This window comes from Salmo salar, chromosome 09 (assembly GCF_965601325.2).
Source record: "Salmo salar chromosome 09, fSalSal1, whole genome shotgun sequence".
In the NCBI taxonomy this organism is placed as follows: Eukaryota; Metazoa; Chordata; class Actinopteri; order Salmoniformes; family Salmonidae; genus Salmo; species Salmo salar.
The window spans coordinates 155,254,933-155,280,581 of record NC_138299.1 but is presented as its reverse complement, the minus strand read 5'-3'; the positions used below and the strand labels follow the sequence as shown (position 1 = coordinate 155,280,581).

At 47.8% G+C, this 25,649-nt stretch overlaps 1 protein-coding gene across 4 annotated transcripts; it reads left to right on the top strand.

The window, feature by feature from the left end:
* The first annotated feature begins 292 nt into the window (after positions 1 to 292).
* LOC106613247 (Golgi integral membrane protein 4) lies at positions 293 to 23,786 on the top strand. 4 transcript variants are annotated; one of them, XM_014215321.3, is made up of 16 exons: positions 293 to 1,094; positions 7,378 to 7,452; positions 7,569 to 7,618; positions 7,924 to 7,974; positions 8,064 to 8,214; positions 10,238 to 10,320; positions 10,505 to 10,588; positions 13,677 to 13,895; positions 13,984 to 14,250; positions 14,347 to 14,648; positions 14,794 to 14,870; positions 16,599 to 16,669; positions 19,899 to 20,051; positions 20,230 to 20,289; positions 21,136 to 21,210; positions 21,810 to 23,786. In XM_014215321.3, the coding sequence occupies exons 1-16, from the start codon at positions 908 to 910 to the stop codon at positions 21,945 to 21,947; spliced, it is 2,043 nt and encodes a 680-aa protein (XP_014070796.1). In that variant the 5' UTR covers positions 293 to 907; the 3' UTR covers positions 21,948 to 23,786. The 4 variants fall into 4 exon arrangements, with proteins under 4 accessions (XP_014070796.1, XP_014070797.1, XP_014070795.1 ...); XM_014215322.3 differs by having other exon boundaries at positions 7,921 to 7,974; positions 13,996 to 14,250; XM_014215320.3 differs by having other exon boundaries at positions 7,921 to 7,974.
* The last annotated feature ends 1,863 nt before the right edge of the window (positions 23,787 to 25,649 follow it).

Sequence of the window (25,649 nt, the reverse complement as noted above, 5' to 3'; positions counted from 1 at the left end):
ACTGCACATGTAAAGGTTGTCAACTCAAAGGCATTCCTTCGATATAAAAGTTGTTTTTGACGAAAATGAAAACGTGTCAGTTTGTCACTTTCTCGAGGTTGGAGTAAGAACATGTTCAACTACTTAAGACATTGTATCGAATCTAGATTCTGCTTTTTATATTTCGAGAAAATGAATAACTAAGGAATAGTTTTTCACTTCTCTCATCTGACATCTCAAAAGCCCGGCCTGGTCTGTTTCGTAAAGCATTCCCGGAAACAATAGCGATGTTGCGCCTCGGGGTTTAGAAACTCTGTGTTCATGTCCTCCGTCCCCCCGCCCACACGTTCCTCACGGCGCTAGACCGAACCCCGACGTGTCCAATGAGAAGAGTCCGTTCCGCTGGGGGCGGGGAGTTGGGGATTTCATTGGGGAAGGACTTCCTTCCTATTTGCTGTTGGATGGAAGCTGCGCTGCGTAGGTGACACATAACTACAATTAAAAGTGTTTTTGTAGGCCTCGTAAATATCGGGATTTTGATTTATATTACAGGGATGGAGAAAATCTGAACGCGTTGCAATGGGAATCTGTTACATCCGGTCTGGGTTTGTTTCCGAATAGAGTGAGCCATTGCTTCTACATTAAGCACAATGACAAATTCTGCTTCTCATGAAATATCGGAGAGAGTTTGCTGTCTGTAGTGTTGTCAAACGGAAATCCAAGGAAAAGTAAAAACAAACTGGGATTCCTTCGTTTTTGTGGGCCAAAATGAATCCAACATCTTCACTAAACTTCCCCCAACTCTAAAGTGTTTCTGCTCCCTCTGTTTAATGATGCTTGGGGACGACTGAGGTGAGAAGGGGATTGAAGTAGTTAGTAGTAGAAAGTTTAGACGAAGTTTGCACAGAAGTGACCCGACGATTCAACCATGGGGAACGGAGTGTGTTCTCGGAGGCAGCGGAGAATCTTCCAGTCTCTCCTTCTCATCGCGGTGGTTTTCGGAATGATTTATGGAGGGATGATATCTTATGAGATGCACAATCAGCTGAAGAGAACAGAGGCGATGGCTGTCAAGTACCAGCAGCATCAAGAGTCGCTCTCCGCGCAGCTTCAAGGTAAATACATTTTGGGGGAAAAGAGGTTTGAAGAAATAAAGGCGAGAGGGAGGACTTCGAATGTGACTTGTATTTTGTACTTTTATGACTTTCTTGGCATATTTCTTTAGCGAGATCTGATTTTTATTAAAATAAACAAGTGCATCCGTTTTTTTTTAAACAACGTTGTGAGTGTCGAAATCGTGACTGTCACCGCGGTGGTTTATTTTGCATTTTCTGGCTCAGTTTACTGGGTTGAATTTGAGTTTAGCGCATATCATCCCACACTTAGCCTTTAGCCAAGCATGATACCGGCAACTAAGAGGTTATTTGGAGTTTGGTCGAGTCCCGTGGAATGTCCTTTCTTGATAAAGGATTTCTGGTGGCCTCGGTGTCTGGAGGCATGCTCTGCTCCTCTGGAAACATCACCTGTCAGACAGGTCACCAGGCTGCTGCTTTCTCTATGTAGGTCCTGGCATTTAGATAACGAAACCACACATTTTATGTTTGGTTGTACAATTGTTCTTTCTAGATTAGTTCAAAACGGACACTTCAATTTTGATATACTTTGTTTCATCACCTAGGTTAGGCTACACACATGGTTGTTCCATGTTTTAAATGTAATGTATGCCCAGATGGACAGTAAATAAATGGACCCACTTGAAATGGATTGGATAGTGCTTCACTCAAATTCTGTCTGAGGTAACTCACTTCAGCCTACTCACATTGTTGTGGAGCGATGCTTTTGTTCCCCTCACTGTCATTCAATATCTACTCTCCACTGTTGATAGCATTAATGTGACCTATATTTAGAGATGGACTGTTACACAGCCTGTGGGGGAATATCGATTCACATTTTCCCCTTTTGACAACAGAGCAGCTGTTAACTGCCATACATTACTAAGACTTTTACTGGCCTTCACTCTGCCAACGACTCTGGTGGCCGAGTTCCACTCAGTAGGATTTAAATGTTCTCTACTAGAGTTAGCAGACAGTCTCATGCAGAGCAATTTACAATAACTGCATTGAAGTGAGAAGTCTAAGTTGCAATCAAAGAGATTTATCAGTCAAATACACTGAACAAAAATGTAAATGCAACATATAGCGTGTTTCATGAGCGGAAATAAAAGATCCCAGAAATGTTCCATATGCATATTTCTCAACAACAACAAAAATCCACAAATTTGTTTACATCCCTGTTAGTGAGCATTTCTCATTTGCCAAGATAATCCATCCACCTGACAGGTTTGGCATATCAAGAAGCTGATTAAACAGCATTACTAGAGGTCGACCGATTATGCTTTTTCAACGCCGATGCCGATTATTGGAGGACCAAAAAAGGCCGATACCAATTAATCAGGCAATATTTATTTTATTTTTTGTAAAAAAAAGTATTATTATTATAATATTTTAGGATTTTTTATTATTAAATTATATTTTTTTGTTATTGAATTTTTTTTTGTAATGACAATTACAACAATACTGAATGAACACTTATTTTAACTTAATATAATACATCAATAAAATCAATTTAGCCTCAAATAAATAATGAAACATGTTCAATTTGGTTTAAATAATGCAAAAACAAAGTGTTGGAGAAGAAAGTAAAAGTGCAATATGTGCCATGTAAGAAAGCTAACGTTTAAGTTCCTTGCTCAGAACATGAGAACATATGAAAGCTGGTGGTTCCTTTTAACATGAGTCTTCAATATTCCCAGGTAAGAAGTTTTAGGTTGTAGTTATTATAGGACTATTTCTCTCTATACGATTTGTATTTCATATACCTTTGACTATTGGATGTTCTTATAGGCACTTTAGTATTGCCAGTGTAACAGTATAGCTTCCGTCCCTCTCCTCGCTCCTACCTGGGCTCGAACCAGGAACACATCGACAACAGTGACCCTCGAAGCAGCGTTACCCATGCAGAGCAAGGGGAACAACTACTCCAAGTCTCAGAGCGAGTGACGTTTGAAACGCTATTAGCGCGCACCCGGCTAACTAGCTAGCCATTTCACATCGGTTACACCAGCCTAATCTTGGGAGTTGACAGGCTTGAAGTCATAAACAGTGCAACGCATTGCAAAGAGCTGCTGGCAAAACGCATTAAAGTTCTGTTTGAATGAATGCTTACGAGCCTGCTGGTGCCTACCACCGCTCAGTCAGACTGCTCTATCAAATCATAGACTTAATTATAACATAATAACACACAGAAATACGAGCCTTAGGTCATTAATATGGTCGAATCTGGAAACTATCATCTCGAAAACAAAACGTTTTTTTTCTTTCAGTGAAATACGGAACTGTTCCGTATTTTATCTAACGGGTGGCATCCCTAAGTCTAAATATTCCTGTTACATTGCACAACCTTCAATTGTATGTCATAATTATGTACAATTCTGGCAAATTAGTTCGCAACGAGCCAGGCAATGAACGCAAGAGCAGTGACACAATTTCATGTTAGCAGGCAATATTAACTAAATATGCAGGTTTAAAAATATATACTTGTGTATTGATTTAAAAAAAAAAAGGCATTGATGTTTATGGTTAGGTACATTGGTGCAACGACAGTCCTTTTTCGCAAATACGCTTGTTAAATCATCACCCGTTTGTCGAAGTAGGCTGTGATTCGATGAGAAATTAACAGACACCACATCGATTATATGCAAGCAGGACACGCTAGATAAACTAGTAATATCATCAACCATGTGTGGTTAACTAGTGATTATGTTAAGATTGATCGTTTTTTATAAGATAGGTTTAATGCTAGCTAGCAACTTACCTTCGCTTCTTGCTGCCCTCGCGTAACAGGTAGTCAGCCTGCCACACAGGCTCCTTGTGGAGTGCAATGTAAGGCAGGTGTTTAGAGCGTTGGACTATTAACCCGAAGGTTGCAAAAACGAATCCCCGAATCCCCCCTGAACAAGGCAGTTAACCCCTGTTCCTAGGCCGTCATTGAAAATAAGAATGTGTTCTTAATCTGACTTGCCTAGTTAAATAAAGGTGTAAAAAAAAGAAATCGGCAAATCGGTGGCCAAAAATACCGATTACCAATTGTTATGAAAATGTGAAATTGGCCCTAATTAATCGACCATTAATCGACCTCTAATCATTACACAGGTGCACCTTGTGCTGGGGGGCAATAAAAGGCAGATCTAAAATGAACAGTTTTGTCACACAACACAATACCGCAGATTGAAGTTTTGGGGGAGTGCGCAATTGGCATGTTGACTGTAGGAATGTGCTCCAGAGGTGTTGCCAGAGAATTGAATGTCAATTTCTCTACTATAAGCCGCCTCCAACGTCGTTTTATAGAATTTGATAGTACGTCCAACCGGCCTCACGACCACAGACCACATCTAACCACGCCAGCCTAGGACCTCCACATGCGGCTTCTTCACCTGCGGGATCGTCTGAGACCAGCCACCCAGACAGCTGATGAAACTGTGGATTTTGACCTGACTGCAGTTTGGTGACCTAACCGACTTCAGTGGGCAAATGCTCCCCTTCGATGGCCACTGGCACGCTGGAGAAGTGTGCTCTTCACGGATTAATACCAGTTTCAACTGTACTGGGCAGATGGCAGTATGGCGTTGTGTGTGCGAATGGTTTGCTGATGTGAACAGACTGCCCCATGGTGGGGTTATGGGATGGGTCCTTTTTTTCGAGCTTGAGACCTGGGACACACGGTTGTTTGTTCCTGGTACAACAGGGGCTTCTCTGGGTTTGTTCCTGGTACAACAGGGGCTTCTCTGGGTTTGTTCCTGGTACAACAGGGGCTTCTCTGGGTTTGTTCCTGGTACAACAGGGGCTTCTCTGGGTTTGTTCCTGGTACAACAGGGGCTTCTCTGGGTTTGTTCCTGGTACAACAGGGGCTTCTCTGGGTTTGTTCCTGGTACAACAGGGGCTTCTCTGGGTTTGTTCCTGGTACAACAGGGGCTTCTCTGGGTTTGTTCCTGGTACAACAGGGGCTTCTCTGGGTTTGTTCCTGGTACAACAGGGGCTTCTCTGGGTTTGTTCCTGGTACAACAGGGGCTTCTCTGGGTTTGTTCCTGGTACAACAGGGGCTTCTCTGGGTTTGTTCCTGGTACAACAGGGGCTTCTCTGGGTTTGTTCCTGGTACAACAGGGGCTTCTCTGGGTTTGTTCCTGGTACAACAGGGGCTTCTCTGGGTTTGTTCCTGGTACAACAGGGGCTTCTCTGGGTTTGTTCCTGGTACAACAGGGGCTTCTCTGGGTTTGAACACTGTTCTAAAATTGATTCAATGCCTCCTTCCTTCTCCATCCTGCCTTGCCCCTTTACTTTCCTCCCTCAGCCTCTCTACCTCTCCCCTTCTCTCTACCTCTCTTCTGTCTCCCAGTGTTGTGTGTTTTTGCTTCAGTTTGTCTTTGTCCTGACTTCCCCTCACCTAATCTATCAGGCCCCGACTGTCTTGACTGAGAGAGATGCATGGCCTAATCTAAAAGAGATCACTGGCACTGAGAAATGAACACAGTGGAGCTGTACAGCTCAGACCACTCTCTCATGTCTTGGTCCCTGGTAAAGGTATGGTCCCAGTCTATGGGTAGCTCTCAATAGTCTAACGTTTCTTCCTTTCCTCATTTCCTTTCCTTCACCCACACTAATCTGAGAAGTGGACAGGTGGAAGTACAGGTAGGCTTCCTTCCACCTTATTGCTTCCACTCCCCTTGTGTCCAAATCAGTGCGATAATGGTAATGAGATGTAGCTTACCCAGAATATATGTTGTGGAATTTAGCCTTAGTGTTAAAGGGAGTTACTAGCACTGTTGCAATGTGTAATAAATGCATACTTTAAACCTGTGATGTTGAATGCATGTACAATAGGCCTTTGTTAAGCTACCTACTGTAGTAAAGTGATGGCAAAGGCTCTCTGACGACGGCAAAGGCTCTCTGACGACGGCAAGGGCTCTCTGACGACTGCAAGGGCTCTCTGACGACGGCAAGGGCTCTCTGACGACGGCAAGGGCTCTCTGACGACGGCAAGGGCTCTCTGACGACGGCAAAAGGGCTCTCTGACGACGGCAAAAGGCTCTCTGACGACGGCAAGGGCTCTCTGACGACGGCAAGGGCTCTCTGACGACGGCAAGGGCTCTCTGACGACGGCAAGGGCTCTCTGACGACGGCAAGGGCTCTCTGACGACGGCAAAAGGCTCTCTGACGACGGCAAAAGGCTCTCTGACGACGGCAAAAGGCTCTCTGACGACGGCAAAAGGCTCTCTGACGACGGCAAAAGGCTCTCTGACGACGGCAAAAGGCTCTCTGACGACGGCAAAAGGCTCTCTGACGACGGCAAAGGCTCTCTGACACTTCTGTTCTGCTATGATTTTCCAGGTTGTATGATACGGATGATGTGTTGGGTTGGCTGTTTGCCTTTGGTTCTCACGATGTCACTCTACCCCTTTTAAAGTCTGGAGAAACACTCTTTCTCTTATAGACAAAGACTAATGGTTTTTCTTAACTTTTTGGAAATAAAGCTTCTCCTACCAACCGTGTCATTCTGCTTGTAAAACTATTACTAACTTTACCCACTTTGGGATTTGAGAAGAGGTGGGGATAGGTAAAGGTGAGAGGTCAATCTCAGGGACTGTGGACTATCACACCTGACCATCATTCAGCGAATGGCAATGCCAGATTACACACTCTGAACCAATACAGAACACCCTCACACATTCGTACACACACACGTACAGTACACACACACAGCAAAGGATCTGTTTGCTTGTTCAAAGCCTATAATTATCCGTGTGTGTGTTAAGTCTAAATGTTTGTATCATAAACAGCTTTCTGTTTAGCTTCCAGTCCAGATGGCCCCGTGAGAACATCCCCTCACAGTAACTCTGTTTTCTCTCTTTCCCTCATCCTCCTCTCTGTTTTCTCTCTCTTTCCCTCATCCTCCTCTCTGTTTTCTCTCTTTCCCTCATCCTCCTCCTCTCTGTTCTCTCTTTCCCTCATCCTCCTCCTCTCTGTTTTCTCTCTTTCCCTCATCCTCCTCCTCTCTGTTTTCTCTCTTTCCCTCATCCTCCTCCTCTCTGTTTTCTCTCTCTTTCCCTCATCCTCCTCCTCTCTGTTTTCTCTCTCTTTCCCTCATCCTCCTCCTCTCTGTTTTCTCTCTCTTTCCCTCATCCTCCTCCTCTATGTTTTCTCTCTCCCTCATCCTCCTCCTCTCTCTTTTCTCTCTCTTTCCCTCATCCTCCTCCTCTCTCTTTTCTCTCTTTCCCTCATCCTCTTTTCTCTCTTCTCTCCCTTTCCCTCATCCTCCTCTCTCTCTTTTCTCTCTGTTTCTCAGTGGTGTATGAGCATCGCTCGCGGCTAGAGAAGTCTCTGCAGAAGGAACGTGTGGAGCACAAGAAGGCCAAAGAGGGTGAGAGAGAGCAGCCAATACTGTCTAAATTACTACATGAAGTACATCAATCCTCAATTATACACTCTTTACAAGCCTGGTGATTCCATCATATCTTCCCCTCCTGTCTCCAACAGATTATCTGGTGTATAAACTTGAAACCCAACAGTCACTGAACAAGGAGAAGGTAGGCTTTAGTCCTCAGCTCTGGTACTAATGACAGAATGAGATGCTGTTAAAGTCAGCATTATGTGCCCATCTGTTTTAGTAGGACTGTTAAATGATTCTGTCTGACTGCCAACACCTGTCCAGACTGAGAAACAGTTGTAGTCTAATGGTTTTATTAGGTCAGCAGCACTGATGTCACTTCCTGCTGTGGGCTGACATGCGTCTGAGGGGAGTGTGGCTGGGGTTATTGATAATGTAATGTTAAAGGATGAGTAGAGACGGGGATTGTAAATGTTTGTCGTTTTTTTGTTTGTTAAACAGCAGGACTCCAGCAACAAATTCAATGCTTTACATGGGCAGCACCAGATGCTGAAGGTAAGTAAACACACACACACACACACACACACACACACACACACTGACCCACACACACACTGACCCACCCTCTGTCCTTGTTGTTTTAGAAGCAGCACGAGGACCTGAAGAAGCAGCACGAGGACCTGCAGGAGCAGCATCAGATTCAGGGAGACGACCACGGCAAGGCCTTGGACGAACACAAGGACCGCTTCGACAAGCTACAGCAGACCAAAGAGATGGAAGTCTCCAAGCTCAAAGGTGCACCCACACGCGGACGGACCCACTCACGGACTGGGATGGACGGACAGACCCACCCACCCACAGACGGCGACGGACGGACCCACCCACAGACACACAGACAGACCCACGGACAGACCCATAGCCAGCCAGTCAGCCAGCCAGTCAGCCAGCCAGCCAGCCAGCCGTTCAGAGCCAGCCAGCCAGCCGTTCAGAGCCAGCCAGCCGTTCAGAGCCAGCCAGCCAGCCAGCCGTTCAGAGCCAGCCAGCCAGCCAGCCGTTCAGAGCCAGCCAGCCAGTCAGCCGTTCAGAGCCAGCCAGCCAGTCAGCCGTTCAGAGCCAGCCGTTCAGAGCCAGCCGTTCAGAGCCAGCCAGCCAGCCGTTCAGAGCCAGTCAGCCGTTCAGAGCCAGTCAGCCAGCCAGCCGTTCAGAGCCAGTCAGCCAGCCAGCCGTTCACAGCCAGCCAGCCAGCCGTTCACAGCCAGCCAGCCAGCCGTTCACAGCCAGCCAGCCAGCCGTTCACAGCCAGCCAGCCAGCCGTTCAGAGCCAGCCAGCCGTTCAGAGCCAGCCAGCCGTTCAGAGCCAGCCGTTCAGAGCCAGCCAGCCAGCCGTTCAGAGCCAGCCAGCCAGCCGTTCAGAGCCAGCCAGCCAGCCGGCCGTTCAGAGCCAGCCAGCCAGCCGGCCGTTCAGAGCCAGCCAGCCAGCCAGCCGTTCAGAGCCAGCCAGCCAGCCAGCCGTTCAGAGCCAGCCAGCCAGTCAGCCGTTCAGAGCCAGCCAGCCAGCCATTCAGAGCCATCCAGGCATCCGTTCAGAGCCAGCCAGCCACCCACAGCAACCCGGAGCCAGCCAGCCAAGGAGAGCCAGCCAGCCAAGGAGAGCCAGCCAGCCAGCCACCTAGAGCCAGCCAGCCAGCCACCTAGAGCCAGCCAGCCAGCCACCTAGAGCCAGCCAGCCAGCCACCTAGAGCCAGCCAGCCAGCCACCCAGAGCCACCCAGCCAGCCACCCAGAGCCACCCAGCCAGCCACCCAGAGCCACCCAGCCAGCCACCCAGAGCCAGCCAGCCAGCCACCCAGAGCCAGCCAGCCAGCCACCCAGAGCCAGCCAGCCAGCCAGCCAGCCAGCCACCCAGAGCCAGCCAGCCAGCCACCCAGAGCCAGCCAGCCAGCCACCCAGAGCCAGCCACCCAGAGCCAGCCACCCAGAGCCAGCCAGCCAGAAACAGCCAGCCAGCCAGAGACAGCCACCCAGCCAGCCAGAGACAGCCACCCAGCCAGCCAGAGACAGCCACCCAGCCAGCCAGAGACAGCCACCCAGCCAGCCAGAGACAGCCACCCAGCCAGCCAGAGACAGCCAGCCAGAGACAGCCACCCAGCCAGCCAGAGACAGCCACCCAGCCAGCCAGAGACAGCCACCCAGCCAGCCAGAGACAGCCACCCAGCCAGCCAGAGACAGCCAGCTAGCCAGCCAGAGACAGCCACCCAGCCAGCCAGCCAGAGACAGCCACCCAGCCAGCCAGCCAGAGACAGCCACCCAGCCAGCCAGCCAGAGACAACCACCCAGCCAGCCAGCCAGAGACAGCCAGCCAGCCAGAGACAGCCAGCCAGCCAGAGACAGCCAGCCAGCCAGAGACAGCCAGCCAGCCAGCCAGAGACAGCCAGCCAGCCAGCCAGCCAGAGACAGCCAGCCAGCCAGCCAGCCAGAGACAGCCAGCCAGCCAGCCAGCCAGAGACAGCCAGCCAGCCAGCCAGCCAGAGACAGCCAGCCAGCCAGAGACAGCCAGCCAGAGACAGCCAGCCACCCAGAGCCAGCCACCCAGAGCCAGCCACCCAGAGCCAGCCACCCAGAGCCAGCCAGCCAGAGCCAGCCAGCCAGAGACAGAGACAGACAGCCAGAGCCAGACAGACAGACAGACAGACAAGGAGTGAATACTAGGTCTTTGTCTCCCTCTCCTGACTTGGAGCAGTGTTGCAGTTTGGAGTTGAGAAGGTGTGACATAATAACATTGTAATAAATATGGTGTATATCTTTATGTAATTACTGTAGAGAATGTGTATAATCTGAGAGAGGAGAATAAGCAGCTGAGGAAAGCTCACCAGGACATCCATGTCCAGTTGCAGGATGCACGGGTGAGTCCTGGGAATACGAGAGCTTGGTCTGAGTACAACCTGGAATTGTTTCTGTAAATGTGTCGATATTGAATAAGGAAAAAGCAATCTTAAGGTCATTGGAAAGCTAGGACGATCCATCACCATGTATTTTTATCTTACTATATTATTATTATTATTATTATTATTATTATTATTATTACAGATAGTACATAAGGACTTGAAGGATGCCCATGATCAGCTTGCACTGACGCTAGAGGACCACAAGAGTGCGCTGGTCTCAGCTCAGGTAGGGGGAGACACTGACTGTTCTTTCTAACATGCTGTCTAGGGACCATCCTGGTTTCTAACATGCTGTCTAGGGACCATCCTGGTTTCTAACATGCTGTCTAGGGGCCAGCCTGGTTTCTAACATGCTGTCTAGGGGCCAGCCTGGTTTCTAACATGCTGTCTAGGGGCCAGCCTGGTTTCTGACATGCTGTCTAGGGGCCAGCCTGGTTTCTAACATGCTGTCTAGGGACTATCCTGGTTTCTAACATGCTGTCTAGGGACCATCCTGGTTTCTAACATGCTGTCTAGGGGCCAGCCTGGTTTCTAACATGCTGTCTAGGGGCCAGCCTGGTTTCTAACATGCTGTCTAGGGGCCAGCCTGGTTTCTGACATGCTGTCTAGGGGCCAGCCTGGTTTCTAACATGCTGTCTAGGGGCCAGCCTGGTTTCTAACATGCTGTCTAGGGGCCAGCCTGGTTTCTAACATGCTGTCTAGGGACTATCCTGGTTTCTAACATGCTGTCTAGGGGCCAGCCTGGTTTCTAACATGCTGTCTAGGGACCATCCTGGTTTCTAACATGCTGTCTAGGGACCATCCTGGTTTCTAACATGCTGTCTAGGGACCATCCTGGTTTCTACCATGCTGTCTAGGGACTATCCTGGTTTCTAACATGCTGTCTAGGGGCCAGCCTGGTTTCTAACATGCTGTCTAGGGGCCAGCCTGGTGTTTCTAACATGCTGTCTAGGGACCATCCTGGTTTCTAACATGCTGTCTAGGGACTATCCTGGTTTCTAACATGCTGTCTAGGGGCCAGCCTGGTTTCTAACATGCTGTCTAGGGACCAGCCTGGTTTCTAACATGCTGTCTAGGGGCCAGCCTGGTTTCTAACATGCTGTCTAGGGACCATCCTGGTTTCTAACATGCTGTCTAGGGGCCAGCCTGGTTTCTAACATGCTGTCTAGGGGCCAGCCTGGTGTTTCTAACATGCTGTCTAGGGACCATCCTGGTTTCTGACATGCTGTCTAGGGGCCAGCCTGGTTTCTAACATGCTGTCTAGGGGCCAGCCTGGTTTCTAACATGCTGTCTAGGGACCAGCCTGGTTTCTAACATGCTGTCTAGGGGCCAGCCTGGTTTCTGACATGCTGTCTAGGGACCAGCCTGGTTTCTGACATGCTGTCTAGGGGCCAGCCTGGTTTCTGACATGCTGTCTAGGGGCCAGCCTGGTTTCTAACATGCTGTCTAGGGGCCAGCCTGGTTTCTAACATGCTGTCTAGGGGCCAGCCTGGTTTCTGACATGCTGTCTAGGGGCCAGCCTGGTTTCTGACATGCTGTCTAGGGACCAGCCTGGTTTCTAACATGCTGTCTAGGGGCCAGCCTGGTTTCTAACATGCTGTCTAGGGGCCAGCCTGGTTTCTAACATGCTGTCTAGGGGCCAGCCTGGTTTCTGACATGCTGTCTAGGGGCCAGCCTGGTTTCTGACATGCTGTCTAGGGGCCAGCCTGGTTTCTGACATGCTGTCTAGGGGCCAGCCTGGTTTCTGACATGCTGTCTAGGGGCCAGCCTGGTTTCTGACATGCTGTCTAGGGGCCAGCCTGGTTTCTGACATGCTGTCTAGGGGCCAGCCTGGTTTCTGACATGCTGTCTAGGGACCATCCTGGTGAAGGACAGGAAGTCATGACTCTCTCAGAGCGGCAGTGTGTGTGTGTGTGTGTGTGTGTGTGTTGGGGCGGTGTCAGGTGGTTTGGTTCACTACGGGGTGTGTGTGTGTGTGTGTTGGGGCGGTGTCAGGTGGTTGGTTCACTACGGGGTGTGTGTGTGTGTGTGTGTGTGTGTGTGTGTGTGTGTGTGTGTGTGTGGGGCGGTGTCAGGTGGTTGGTTCACTACGGGGTGTGTGTGTGTGTGTGTGTGTGTGTGTGTGTGTGTGTGTGTGTGTGTGTGTGTGTGTGTGTGTGTGTGTGTGTGTGTGTGTGTGTGTGTGTGTGTGTGTGTGTGTTTGGGAGGATGGGTGTCAGGTGGTTTGGTTCACTACGGTGTGTGTGTGTGTGTGTGTTGGAGGATGGGTGTCAGGTGGTTGGTTCACCACGGTGTGTGTGTGTGTGTTGGAGGATGGGTGTCAGGTGGTTGGTTCACTACGGTGTGTGTGTGTGTGTGTGTGTTTGGGAGGATGGGTGTCAGGTGGTTTGGTTCACTACGGTGTGTGTGTGTGTGTGTGTTGGAGGATGGGTGTCAGGTGGTTGGTTCACCACGGTGTGTGTGTGTGTTGGAGGATGGGTGTCAGGTGGTTGGTTCACTACGGTGTGTGTGTGTGTGTGTGTGTGTGTGTGTGTTGGAGGATGGGTGTCAGGTGGTTGGTTCACCACGGTGTGTGTGTGTGTGTTTGGGAGGATGGGTGTCAGGTGGTTTGGTTCACCACGGTGTGTGTGTGTGTGTGTGTGTTTGGGAGGATGGGTGTCATGTGGTTTGGTTCACTACGGTGTGTGTGTGTGTTTGGGAGGATGGGTGTCAGGTGGTTTGGTTCACTACGGTGTGTGTGTGTGTGTGTGTTTGGGAGGATGGGTGTCAGGTGGTTGGGGTGTGTGAGCTTGAGCGGCACATCAAAAGCATTCTGAAACTAATCTGGAGGGAGATTGGAGGGAGAGAGAGGAAAGAATGTAAGAGTTCTACAGCTTTGGCTGTCAGAAAAGGCATGGAGTCTGTGATAAACTGGGTGCTGAGGCTTAACTGGTCCAGTCCATTTGATGTACAAAGGGGATAAAGGACTGTACCACTAATTCTGGAAAGGGGGGGTGATGTGGACTGGCCTAATGGTCCTTTGCTCCGATGTCCTGCCATCTGTAGGTGGGCTGTCGTTCTGCATGTCTGCTGCCTGCCTGCCCCCCTCGCACGGTAACCTCTTTCTCAACCTCTGACCCCTGCTCTTCTGGCAGTCTTCCTGGTCCAGCTACGCTGCTTCCTAACGCACTTCTAACCTTAGGCTAACCTTTGCTAATGCAAGTTTGCAAGTGCCCTTCAATAATTCTGACTTGGTTGTTTGCATGTCCTGGCCTCACTGTTTCCTTATGGTTGTCTGAAGGTTGTCTGAAGGTTGTCTGATGGTCTCTCCTCAGGTCCAGGTGGATGAGTTTAAGCATCTCAAAGAGACCCTGATCAGAATGCCCAGCCGTCAACATGATCAAAACCCCGCCCACCAACAGGCCCAGCCAGCTGCTGTATTGGCCGAGCCCCAAGAACAGGGCCCACCCTCACCACAGTCAGCTGCCTTATTCGCTGAGCCCCACGTAGAATCACACACCCATGAGGAAGACCATGGGGACACACAATCCAGGGTACACTGTCTCACACATACAAACACACACTACCATACACTACCATACACTCTCATCCTCTAACACACTCTGTTCTTCTAATAAGCAGTTGCATCTGCAGGAAGAGGAAGTGGGCAAGCCAGAGTTCCAGTCTCAGCCTGCCCAGTCCCACCATGCTGAGAAAGAGGGATATGGGGATGCAGAGGGGGAGGCAGAGAGGAGGAGAGAGCTGGCGGAGGAGGAGATGGAGCAGGCGGGGCAGCCCCAGAAGCTAGAGGAGGAATCTGAACAACCACAGGAAGACGAGAGGTTGGAGGCGGAACAAGACCAGCCAGACGACAACGCTCTGGACCATCAGAGACGCCAACCACAACAGGTAAGAACCACTTTAGAACCAGTTAGAACGGCTTAATACAAGCTCTTTAAAACAGCATTAGAACCTGTTGTCTCAACGTCTGTCTGGTTTCCCCAGGATCCACAAAATGACATCCACCACATCCCTGAGACCCACCTCCAGCAGGAGGCCCACGTGGCCCAGCCCCAGGTGGAGCGGGTGAAGTCTGCCTACGAGCAGCAGCAGGAGCAGCAGCGCCTGGAGGCTGAGAGGACCCAGAGGACGAGGGAACTCCAGCTGCGCCAGGAGGCCCTGCTGGCCCAGAGAATGAGAGTGCAGAGGGAGAGAGAGCAGCGTCTGCGAGCTCAGCACGAGAGAGAGGAAGAGCAGCATCGAGAGGCGGACCGTCGGGAACAACTACTGAAGGAGGAGCAGATCAGGTCAGAGTTCAAAGGTTATGTAGAGGTCACGACGAGGTCTCAGTTCAATTCAATACAATTCATCAATGACTTATTGAAAAGAATTTGACCCCACAACATGCCCATGGAATGGTGTTACATTGTGTTGTAATATTATGTTGTTCAGGAAGAAGAGTAACTATGACAACATGGACAATGACATCGTCCAAGGTGATGAAGAACCTCATATTGATGATGACGAAGGTGAGAAAATCAATCGAACTCACCAAACATTTTCTGTCTGGATTCTGGAACCATTTTAAAGAGGGAGACCGATATTGACATTTACACACAATGGATGTTTTTTTCTATGAATGTGTCTGAAATAAGGCCTTGACAAGTGTGATTGCATACAGTGTATTCTGAAAGTATTCAGACCCCTGCCCTTATTCTGAAATGGATTCGATTAAAAAAAAGAAAATCAGCAGAAATATACACACAATACCCCATAATGACAAAGCGAAAACAGGTTTTTACAAATGTTTGCTCATTTATTAAAAATTTAAAACATGAGTATTCAGACCCTTTGCTATGAGACGGTAAATTGATCTCAGGTGCATCCTGTTTCCATTGATCATCCTTGAGATGTTTCTATAACTTGATTGGAGTCCACGTGTAGTAAATTCAATTGATTGGACATGATTTGGAAAAGGCACACACCTGTATATATAAGGTCCCACAGTTGACAGTGCATGTCAGAGCAAAAACCAAGCCATGAGGTCGAAGGAATTGTCGGTAGAGCTCCGAGACAGGATTTTGTCGAGGCACAGATCTGGGGAAGAGTATCAAAACATTTCTGCCGCATTGAAGGTTCCCAAGAACACAGTGGCCTCCATCATTCTTAAATGGAAGAAGACTCTTCCTAGAGCTGGCCGCCCAGCCAAACTGAGCAATCAGGTGAGAAGGGCCTTGGTTAGGGATGTGTCAAAGAACCCAATGGTCACTCTGACAGAATTCCTCTGAGAACCTTCCAGAAGGACAACCATCTCTGCACACTCCACCAATCAGGCCTTTATGGTAGAGTGGCCAGACAGAAGCCACTCCTCAGTAAAAGGTACATAACAGCCCGCTTGGAATTTGCCAAAAGGCACCTAAAGGACTCTCAGATCATGAGAAACAAGATTCACTGGTCTGATGAAACCAAGATTTGAAGTCTTTGGCCTGAATGCCAAGCGTCACTTCTGGAGGAAACCTGGCACCATCCCTACGGTGAAGCATGGTGGTGGCAGCATCATGCTGTGGGGATGTTTTTCAGCGGCAGAGACTGGGAGACTAGTCAGGATCAAGGGAAAAATGAACGGAGCAAAGTACAGAGATCCTTGATGAAAACCTGCTCCAGAGCACTCAGGACCTCAGACTGTGGGCGAAGGTTCACCTTCCAACAGGACAACGACCCTAAGCACACAGCCAAGACAACGCAGGAATGGCTTCAGGACAAGTCTCAGAATGTTCTTGAGTGGCCCAGCCAGAGCCTTGACTTGAACCTGATCAAACATCTCTGGAGAGGCCTGAAAATAGCTGTGCCGCGATGCTCCCCATCCAACCTGACAGAGCTTGAGAGGATCTACAGAGAAGAATGGGAGAAGCTCCCCAAATACAAGTGTGCCAAGCTTGTAGCGTCATACCCAAGAAGACTTGAGGCTGTAATCACTGCCAAATATGCTTCAACACAGTACTGAGTAAAGGGTCTGAATACTTATGTAAATGTCATATTTCATTATTTTATTTTGATGTAAATTTGCAAAAAAAATCTAAAAACCATTTTATTCTTTGTCATTATGGGGTATTGTGGGTAGAATTTAATCAATTTTATAATAATGCTGTAACGTAACAAAATGTGGAAAAAGTCAAGGGGTCTGAATATGTTACATGCTTACCTGGCTGTTTACCTGGCTGTTTACCTGGCTGACTGTTGGCTTGCGGTGTGTACAGAGAGGGACCCTCACATGGAGCAAGATGAGGAGCAAGATGAAGAGGAACACCGAGTACCACAACTACAGGAGGTGAGATGGGTTTCTAGATCACCTAACATTCTCTGATCCACGGACAGTCATATGGTCTGATGTGAATCTGTGATCCCAGTTTCAACTGTAGTTTTCACTCTTTTGTCTCTGACATCAGAGAACGACAGATTTTTACCTTGTCAGCTTGGGGATTCGATCCAGCAACCTTTCAGTTACTGGCCCAACGCTCTAACCACTAGGCTACCTGCCTCCACTACACTCTAACCACTAGGCTACCTGCCTCCTCTACGCTCTAACCACTAGGCTACCTGCCTCCTCTACGCTCTAACCACTAGGCTACCTGCCTCCTCTACGCTCTAACCACTAGGCTACCTGCCTCCTCTACGCTCTAACCACTAGGCTACCTGCCTCCTCTATGTAAAATGATTGAATTGACTACGTCTTTCTAAGAAGTCCTGAAACCAGAGTTAGTGATGTAGTGAATTATAGTACTGGAGGACTTTAAACCCCTCTTTCCCTAGTGAATTATAGTACTGGAGGACTTTAAACCCCTCTTTCCCTGGTGAATTATAGTACTGGAGGACTTTAAACCCCTCTTTCCCTGGTGAATTATAGTACTGGAGGACTTTAAACCCCTCTTTCCCTAGTGAATTATAGTACTGGAGGACTTTAAACCCCTCTTTCCCTGGTGAATTATAGTACTGGAGGACTTTAAACCCCTCTTTCCCTGGTGAATTATAGTACTGGAGGACTTTAAACCCCTCTTTCCCTAGTGAATTATAGTACTGGAGGACTTTAAACCCCTCTTTCCCTGGTGAATTATAGTACTGGAGGACTTTAAACCCCTCTTTCCCTAGTGAATTATAGTACTGGAGGACTTTAAACCCCTCTTTCCCTAGTGATGTAGTGAATTATAGTACTGGAGGACTTTAAACCCCTCTTTCCCTAGTGAATTATAGTACTGGAGGACTTTAAACCCCTCTTTCCCTGGTGAATTATAGTACTGGAGGACTTTAAACCCCTCTTTCCCTAGTGAATTATAGTACTGGAGGACTTTAAACCCCTCTTTCCCTAGTGAATTATAGTACTGGAGGACTTTAAACCCCTCTTTCCCTGGTGAATTATAGTACTGGAGGACTTTAAACCCCTCTTTCCCTAGTGAATTATAGTACTGGAGGACTTTAAACCCCTCTTTCCCTAGTGAATTATAGTACTGGAGGACTTTAAACCCCTCTTTCCCTGGTGAATTATAGTACTGGAGGACTTTAAACCCCTCTTTCCCTAGTGATGTAGTGAATTATAGTACTGGAGGACTTTAAACCCCTCTTTCCCTGGTGAATTATAGTACTGGAGGACTTTAAACCCCTCTTTCCCTAGTGAATTATAGTACTGGAGGACTTTAAACCCCTCTTTCCCTAGTGAATTATAGTACTGGAGGACTTTAAACCCCTCTTTCCCTAGTGAATTATAGTACTGGAGGACTTTAAACCCCTCTTTCCCTGGTGATGTAGTGAATTATAGTACTGGAGGACTTTAAACCCCTCTTTCCCTAGTGATGTAGTGAATTATAGTACTGGAGGACTTTAAACCCCTCTTTCCCTGGTGAATTATAGTACTGGAGGACTTTAAACCCCTCTTTCCCTAGTGAATTATAGTACTGGAGGACTTTAAACCCCTCTTTCCCTAGTGAATTATAGTACTGGAGGACTTTAAACCCCTCTTTCCCTAGTGAATTATAGTACTGGAGGACTTTAAACCCCTCTTTCCCTAGTGAATTATAGTACTGGAGGACTTTAAACCCCTCTTTCCCTAGTGATGTAGTGAATTATAGTACTGGAGGACTTTAAACCCCTCTTTCCCTAGTGATGTAGTGAATTATAGTACTGGAGGACTTTAAACCCCTCTTTCCCTAGTGAATTATAGTACTGGAGGACTTTAAACCCCTCTTTCCCTGGTGAATTATAGTACTGGAGGACTTTAAACCCCTCTTTCCCTAGTGAATTATAGTACTGGAGGACTTTAAACCCCTCTTTCCCTAGTGATGTAGTGAATTATAGTACTGGAGGACTTTAAACCCCTCTTTCCCTAGTGATGTAGTGAATTATAGTACTGGAGGACTTTAAACCCCTCTTTCCCTAGTGAATTATAGTACTGGAGGACTTTAAACCCCTCTTTCCCTAGTGAATTATAGTACTGGAGGACTTTAAACCCCTCTTTCCCTAGTGAATTATAGTACTGGAGGACTTTAAACCCCTCTTTCCCTGGTGAATTATAGTACTGGAGGACTTTAAACCCCTCTTTCCCTGGTGATGTAGTGAATTATAGTACTGGAGGACTTTAAACCCCTCTTTCCCTAGTGATGTAGTGAATTATAGTACTGGAGGACTTTAAACCCCTCTTTCCCTGGTGAATTATAGTACTGGAGGACTTTAAACCCCTCTTTCCCTAGTGATGTAGTGAATTATAGTACTGGAGGACTTTAAACCCCTCTTTCCCTGGTGAATTATAGTACTGGAGGACTTTAAACCCCTCTTTCCCTAGTGAATTATAGTACTGGAGGACTTTAAACCCCTCTTTCCCTGGTGAATTATAGTACTGGAGGACTTTAAACCCCTCTTTCCCTAGTGAATTATAGTACTGGAGGACTTTAAACCCCTCTTTCCCTGGTGATGTAGTGAATTATAGTACTGGAGGACTTTAAACCCCTCTTTCCCTAGTGAATTATAGTACTGGAGGACTTTAAACCCCTCTTTCCCTAGTGAATTATAGTACTGGAGGACTTTAAACCCCTCTTTCCCTAGTGAATTATAGTACTGGAGGACTTTAAACCCCTCTTTCCCTAGTGAATTATAGTACTGGAGGACTTTAAACCCCTCTTTCCCTAGTGAATTATAGTACTGGAGGACTTTAAACCCCTCTTTCCCTGGTGAGAGTGTATAGTACTGGAGGACTTTAAACCCCTCTTTCCCTAGTGAATTATAGTACTGGAGGACTTTAAACCCCTCTTTCCCTGGTGAATTATAGTACTGGAGGACTTTAAACCCCTCTTTCCCTGCCTGACACAAACATCAGCCTCTACCATAGCCACAGTCCCTTGGGTGTTGGTCTAGTGTTTTTTCTCTGCGTGCGTGCGTGCGTGCGTGCGTGCGTGCGTGCGTGCGTGCGTGCGGATAGTAAACCAGAAAGACCCACTCCTATCTGAAGTGTGATATGCACAGTTTGACACGCAACACACTGATACTCTCTCTCCGTCCCTCCCGTCCTGCAGGGGGCAGTAGAGAGGGAGGTGGACCCAGAGGATGACCCTAATAACCAGGGAGAGGATGAGTTTGACGTGGCAGAGGAGCAGCATCTTCAGCATAGGGAGGAAGAGGAGGCAGACACGCTCCCCAACCACCCAGCCATAGACGAGGAACTGGTGGTGAGAGGAGGGAGGGAGGGGGGGTAGGGGAGAGAGGGAGGGAGAGAAAGGAAGGAGACGACCGTTAGAAATAGTCTGAGATGTGACGATGACAAACTTAGCCTGACACATACAACGGCTAAAAGTTGCTCCAGTGACCTTGCCATGGTAACAGTTGTCATGGTTTCTATGTTTACAGATGGCGGTAAACCCCGACCAGCAGGAAGACAACCTGGATGAGCTGTATCCGGAGGACGAGGTACACACACACACACACACACTACACACACACTACACACACACACAGACACACTACACTACACTACACAGACACACTACACTACACTACACCTACACACTACACTACACACACACACTACACACACACACACACACCACCACACACACACACTACACTACACACACACACACTACACTACACTACACACACACACACACACTACACTACACACACACACACTACACTACACACACTACACTACACACACACTACACACACCCACAGACACTACAGACACACTACACTATACACACTACACTATACACACCCACACACACACACAGACACACACACTACACTACACACACTACACACACACTACACTACACACACACACACACACACACACACTACACTACACACACACTACACACACCCACAGACACTACACACACCCACAGACACACTACACTACACACACTACACACACACACCCACAGACACACACACACACACTACACTACACACACACTACATTACACACACACTACACTACACACACACACTACACTACACTACACACACACACTACACACACACTACACTACACACATTACACTACACACACTATACACACCCACACTACACACACACTACACTACACACGCACACACACTACACTACACTACACTACACCCACACACACACTACACACACACTACACTACACACACACACACACACACACTACACACATTACACTACACTACACACATTACACTACACTACACACACACACACACTACACTACACACACACAGGTCTAAACAGAGGGAGAAGGTCTGATGGTGATTAACCCTGTTAGGTTCAGGAGGATTTGGCCGGGAGGCAGAAGAGGGAGGAGGAGGAGGAGCCATACAACGAGGAGAACGGAGAACACGTGAGTCTAGAACACTATGGAATATTGTACGTGGAACCCTGAGTGGGAAAACGACTGTGGGTTTGGCCAATTAAACACACTTTCACTTTCTTCAGGGTATCTGGGGGTGTCTGGTTAACCCCCCAAGCTCATTCTGGGGGTGTCTGGTTACCCCCCAAGCTCATTCTGGGGGTGTCTGGTTACCCCCCCACGCTCATTCTGGGGGTGTCTGGTTACCCCCCAAGCTCATTCTGGGGGTGTCTGGTTACCCCCCCAAGCTCATTCTGGGGGTGTCTGGTTACCCCCCCAAGCTCATTCTGGGGGTGTGTGTGTGTGTGTGTGTGTGTGTGGCCCCCCCATCTAAACACTAGTGAATGATCTGACACTGCTCCACAATGGTCACTCTGTCACCGGTCCACCATACTTGCCTCAATGTTCTGAAATGATCTGCCTGTGTGGCCTGTATTCCATGTTCTCACCTTACTGCTCTAGAACGTTCCATCGGTGGCAGTTCCTAGAGTCATGTATACATATTTGGCTGCTCTAGTGTAGAACATTGCTCCACTCCACATCCTGTCTATGGTCTTACCCACCTGGTGACTGTGTTTGTTCTGCTGCAGGATGAAGTGAAAGAGCAAGAGGTCCCAGCAGAGAAGGAGGGAGAACACAGGAAAGGAGAGATCAACGAGGAGGACAACTACGAAGACAAGGAGGTGGGGGTTGGACAGGACGAGCGGCCCAATCGACGGGAGATGTGAGCTGGACAGAGACATTGACCAATGAGAGTGCCTTTCCCCATCACTGGGAGCCAATCAGATCTCACTATTGTTCCCTCTAAAGGAGTAAAATCAGGCGCCCACTCGGCATTCCAATTGGAATTCTATTGTCTGCTTGGAGATGGGATGGTATTCACTTTTGTTTTTGTGTGGGACTGGAACTGATGAACTTCTGGACAGAATTCTCCTACTGCAACTGGGAATTATATATATATATATAACACTACATGTAAAGATTTTGGTTTCATTAGTATTTCTCCATTGCAAAGATAATCCATCCACTTGACAGGTGTGGCATATCATGAAGCTGAGTAAACAGCATGATCATTACATAGGTGAACCTTGTGCTGGGGACAATAAAAGGCCACTCTAAAATGTGCAGTTTTGTCACAGAACACAATGCCACAGATGTGTCAAGTTTTGAGGGAGCGTGCAATTGGCATGCTGACAGCAGGAATGTCCACCAGAGCTGCTGCCAGAGAATTGAATGTTAATTTCTCTACCATAAGCCACCTCCAATGTTGTTTTAGAGATTTTGGCAATATATCCAACCGGCCTCACAACCTCAGACCATGTGTAACCACGCCAGTCCAGGACTTCCACTTCCGGCTTCTTCACCTGCGTGATCTTCTGAGACTAGCTACCGGGACAGCTGGGGAGTATTTCTGTCTGTAATGAAGCCATTTTTTTGGGGGGGGGGGAACTCATTCTGACTGGCTGGGCCTGGGAGGGCATAGGCCCACCCACTTGCAAGCCAGGCCCACCCATGGCTGTGCCCCTGCCCAGTCATGTGAAATCCATAGAGTAGGGCCTAATGAATATATTTCAATTGACTGATTACCTTAAATTAACTGCAACTCAGTAAAATCGTAGAAATATTTGCATGTTGCGTTTAAAAAAAAAAAGTCAGTGTGTGTGTGTGTACATGCGCGCGCGCGCACACACACATCTGTGTTTCCATCCATCTAGTGACCTATCAGACATGAGAAGGTCATGTTACTGTATACTATCTGTTTTGTGCCCAAGTCTTTTTTTTAAATTTGTTTTGTACACATTTTTTTTTTACACCAAATTCCTCTCAATGTACGTTTAGTAGGACATGTTTTCCAATCCTCCAATCCCCCATATTGTAGATATGACAATCCTTATGGGTGGATTTGAAAATGTTTCTCCAGTGTTCTCAAAGCGCTATGAAATCGACTGTCGTTACTACAGGAAGAACTACAGGAAGAACTACAGGAAGTACTACTGTCGTTACTACAGGAAGAACTACTGTCGTTGCTACAGGAAGAACTACTGTCGTTGCTACAGGAAGAACTACTGTCGTTACTACAGGAAGAACTACTGTCGTTGCTACAGGAAGAACTACTGTCGTTGCTACAGGAAGAACTACTGTCGTTGCTACAGGAAGAACTACTGTCGTTGCTACAGGAAGAACTACTGTCGTTGCTACAGGAAGAACTACTGTCGTTGCTACAGGAAGAACTACTGTATCACAGATGCCAATAGTAGGGGAAAAAATCAACCGTTCATTTTCATTCTCCTGTTTTTACTTGTCTACGTTGCTTGTCCTCTTGTTACTAGCTAAGTACGCATTGCCGGTGGATCACAGGTCCTTTCATAGTGTAGTTTACCTGTTGACCTGGATCTTAATCACAAATATCCACTTGACCCGATCACCCGATCCTTAATCACTACTGTGTAATGTATAGAAACAGTTGTAAATATTTTTCCACCTGCCTGGGGGACAAAACTGGTTTATTTGGTAACAACAAAGTGAATGTGGTTGAATTAAACATGTATAAAAGCATCTACAACCCAGAGGCTGGTATGTGTGAGGAATAAACATGGTGACTTTTCCTCCTGCAGTGGCGCTACCAGAGGTGAAATGATACAGTCCATCTCACCCTTCCTTCAGGAAATCACACAGCTCTGCAGAGAACAAGAATACTTCAAACACACATTTCACCCGTCTTCAGCCTTTACCCCGAGGACCAAGATAATCTCATCAGCCACGTGAGTTCCCCCAGGGGGGCTCTGGGATGTTGGAGTGGGAACCGTTCAGAGGTGACTCATTACTGTGCTAATAGCAGGCTGGAGAAACACGTACACACACACACACACCCTACAGTCATGAGTGTTAAGTGATGCTAAGCTCTCTCTCTTCAAGGTCTCATCTGGAGTCATGGAGGCTGTTTCTGGTCTCCTATTGGATGAATTAATATTCATTAATCATTTCAATGTCTCCTGTTGCCAGAGGCCAAATCCTATATTGAGACGCAAATACAGAACCGATCCCTCTCCCCAAATCTTGTTTTGATATTGATGCATGATTTATATGAAGGTTTGAGTTGAGTGTAAATCGCAATTTAGGATTCAGCCCCAAGGGAACGTCCCAACTATTTAGTATTACTAATAGTATTGCAAGTACCATTGTACAGCCTTCTTGTTGTCCAGAGAGACCAAGGGAATGGACACTCAGTGCTCTAGAGTGTTGTTGTCCAGAGAGACCAAGGGAATGGACACTCAGTGCTCTAGAGTGTTGTTGTCCAGAGAGACCAAGGTAATGGACACTCAGTGCTCTAGAGTGTTGTTGTCCAGAGAGACCAAGGGAATGGACACTCAGTGCTCTAGAGTGTTGTTGTCCAGAGAGACCAAGGTAATGGACACTCAGTGCTCTAGAGTGTTGTTGTCCAGAGAGACCAAGGGAATGGACACTCAGTGCTCTAGAGTGTTGTTGTCCAGAGAGACCAAGGGAATGGACACTCAGTGCTCTAGAGTGTTGTTGTCCAGAGAGACCAAGGTAATGGACACTCAGTGCTCTAGAGTGTTGTTGTCCAGAGAGACCAAGGTAATGGACACTCAGTGCTCTAGAGTGTTGTTGTCCAGAGAGACCAAGGTAATGGACACTCAGTACTCTAGAGTTGTTGTCCAGAGAGACCAAGGGAATGGACACTCAGTGCTCTAGAGTGTTGTTGTCCAGAGAGACCAAGGGAATGGACACTCAGTGCTCTAGAGTGTTGTTGTCCAGAGAGACCAAGGGAATGGACACTCAGTGCTCTAGAGTGTTGTTGTCCAGAGAGACCAAGGTAATGGACACTCAGTGCTCTAGAGTGTTGTTGTCCAGAGAGACCAAGGGAATGGACACTCAGTGCTCTAGAGTGTTGTTGTCCAGAGAGACTAAGAAGCAGAGATCAACGAGGCGGAGAACTATGAAGATGAGGTGGGGGTTGGACGGAACAAGCGGACCAATCTAGAGCGTGCATGAGAGCATGAGTCTGTGTTCAGATCCACAGTCTCCGCCTGTTGAGGTTTCAGGGGGAAGTGATGTCAACACCATTATTAAAAAAGAATTCTGACGCTACTGGATATGAATATATGAACTACTGTTGACAGACTGAATGGGACATTCTCAATGTGACCCATTATCCTGCGTGTGTGTCCTGTCACATGAAGCACAGGGGTCATTAAACAGTCATAGGAGGGTATAGAAGAGTTGTTTGAAAGAGGAGGGAGGGAAGGAAGGAGGGAGAGGATGGAGGTGGAAGGTCAGAGGGATGTCTATGTTGTACATACAGTTGGGTGTGCTGCGAGGCTCGAGGAGGCTGACCCTTGACCCCACTGTTCTCTGTGTCAGTAGGACAGCATCATGTACCCGCCTGATAAGATCTCTCCCTCCATCCC

What these genes read in the sequence shown, in the direction of transcription:
- LOC106613247 (XM_014215320.3), top strand. Translation starts at nt 908, where the DNA reads ATGGGGAACGGAGTGTGTTCTCGGAGGCAGCGGAGAATCTTCCAGTCT. An exon ending in TCCAGTTGCAGGATGCACGG is followed by an intron (nt 10,321 to 10,504) that starts GTGAGTCCTGGG and finishes TTATTATTACAG; the next exon opens with ATAGTACATAAGGACTTGAA. An exon ending in GTGCGCTGGTCTCAGCTCAG is followed by an intron (nt 10,589 to 13,676) that starts GTAGGGGGAGAC and finishes GTCTCTCCTCAG; the next exon opens with GTCCAGGTGGATGAGTTTAA.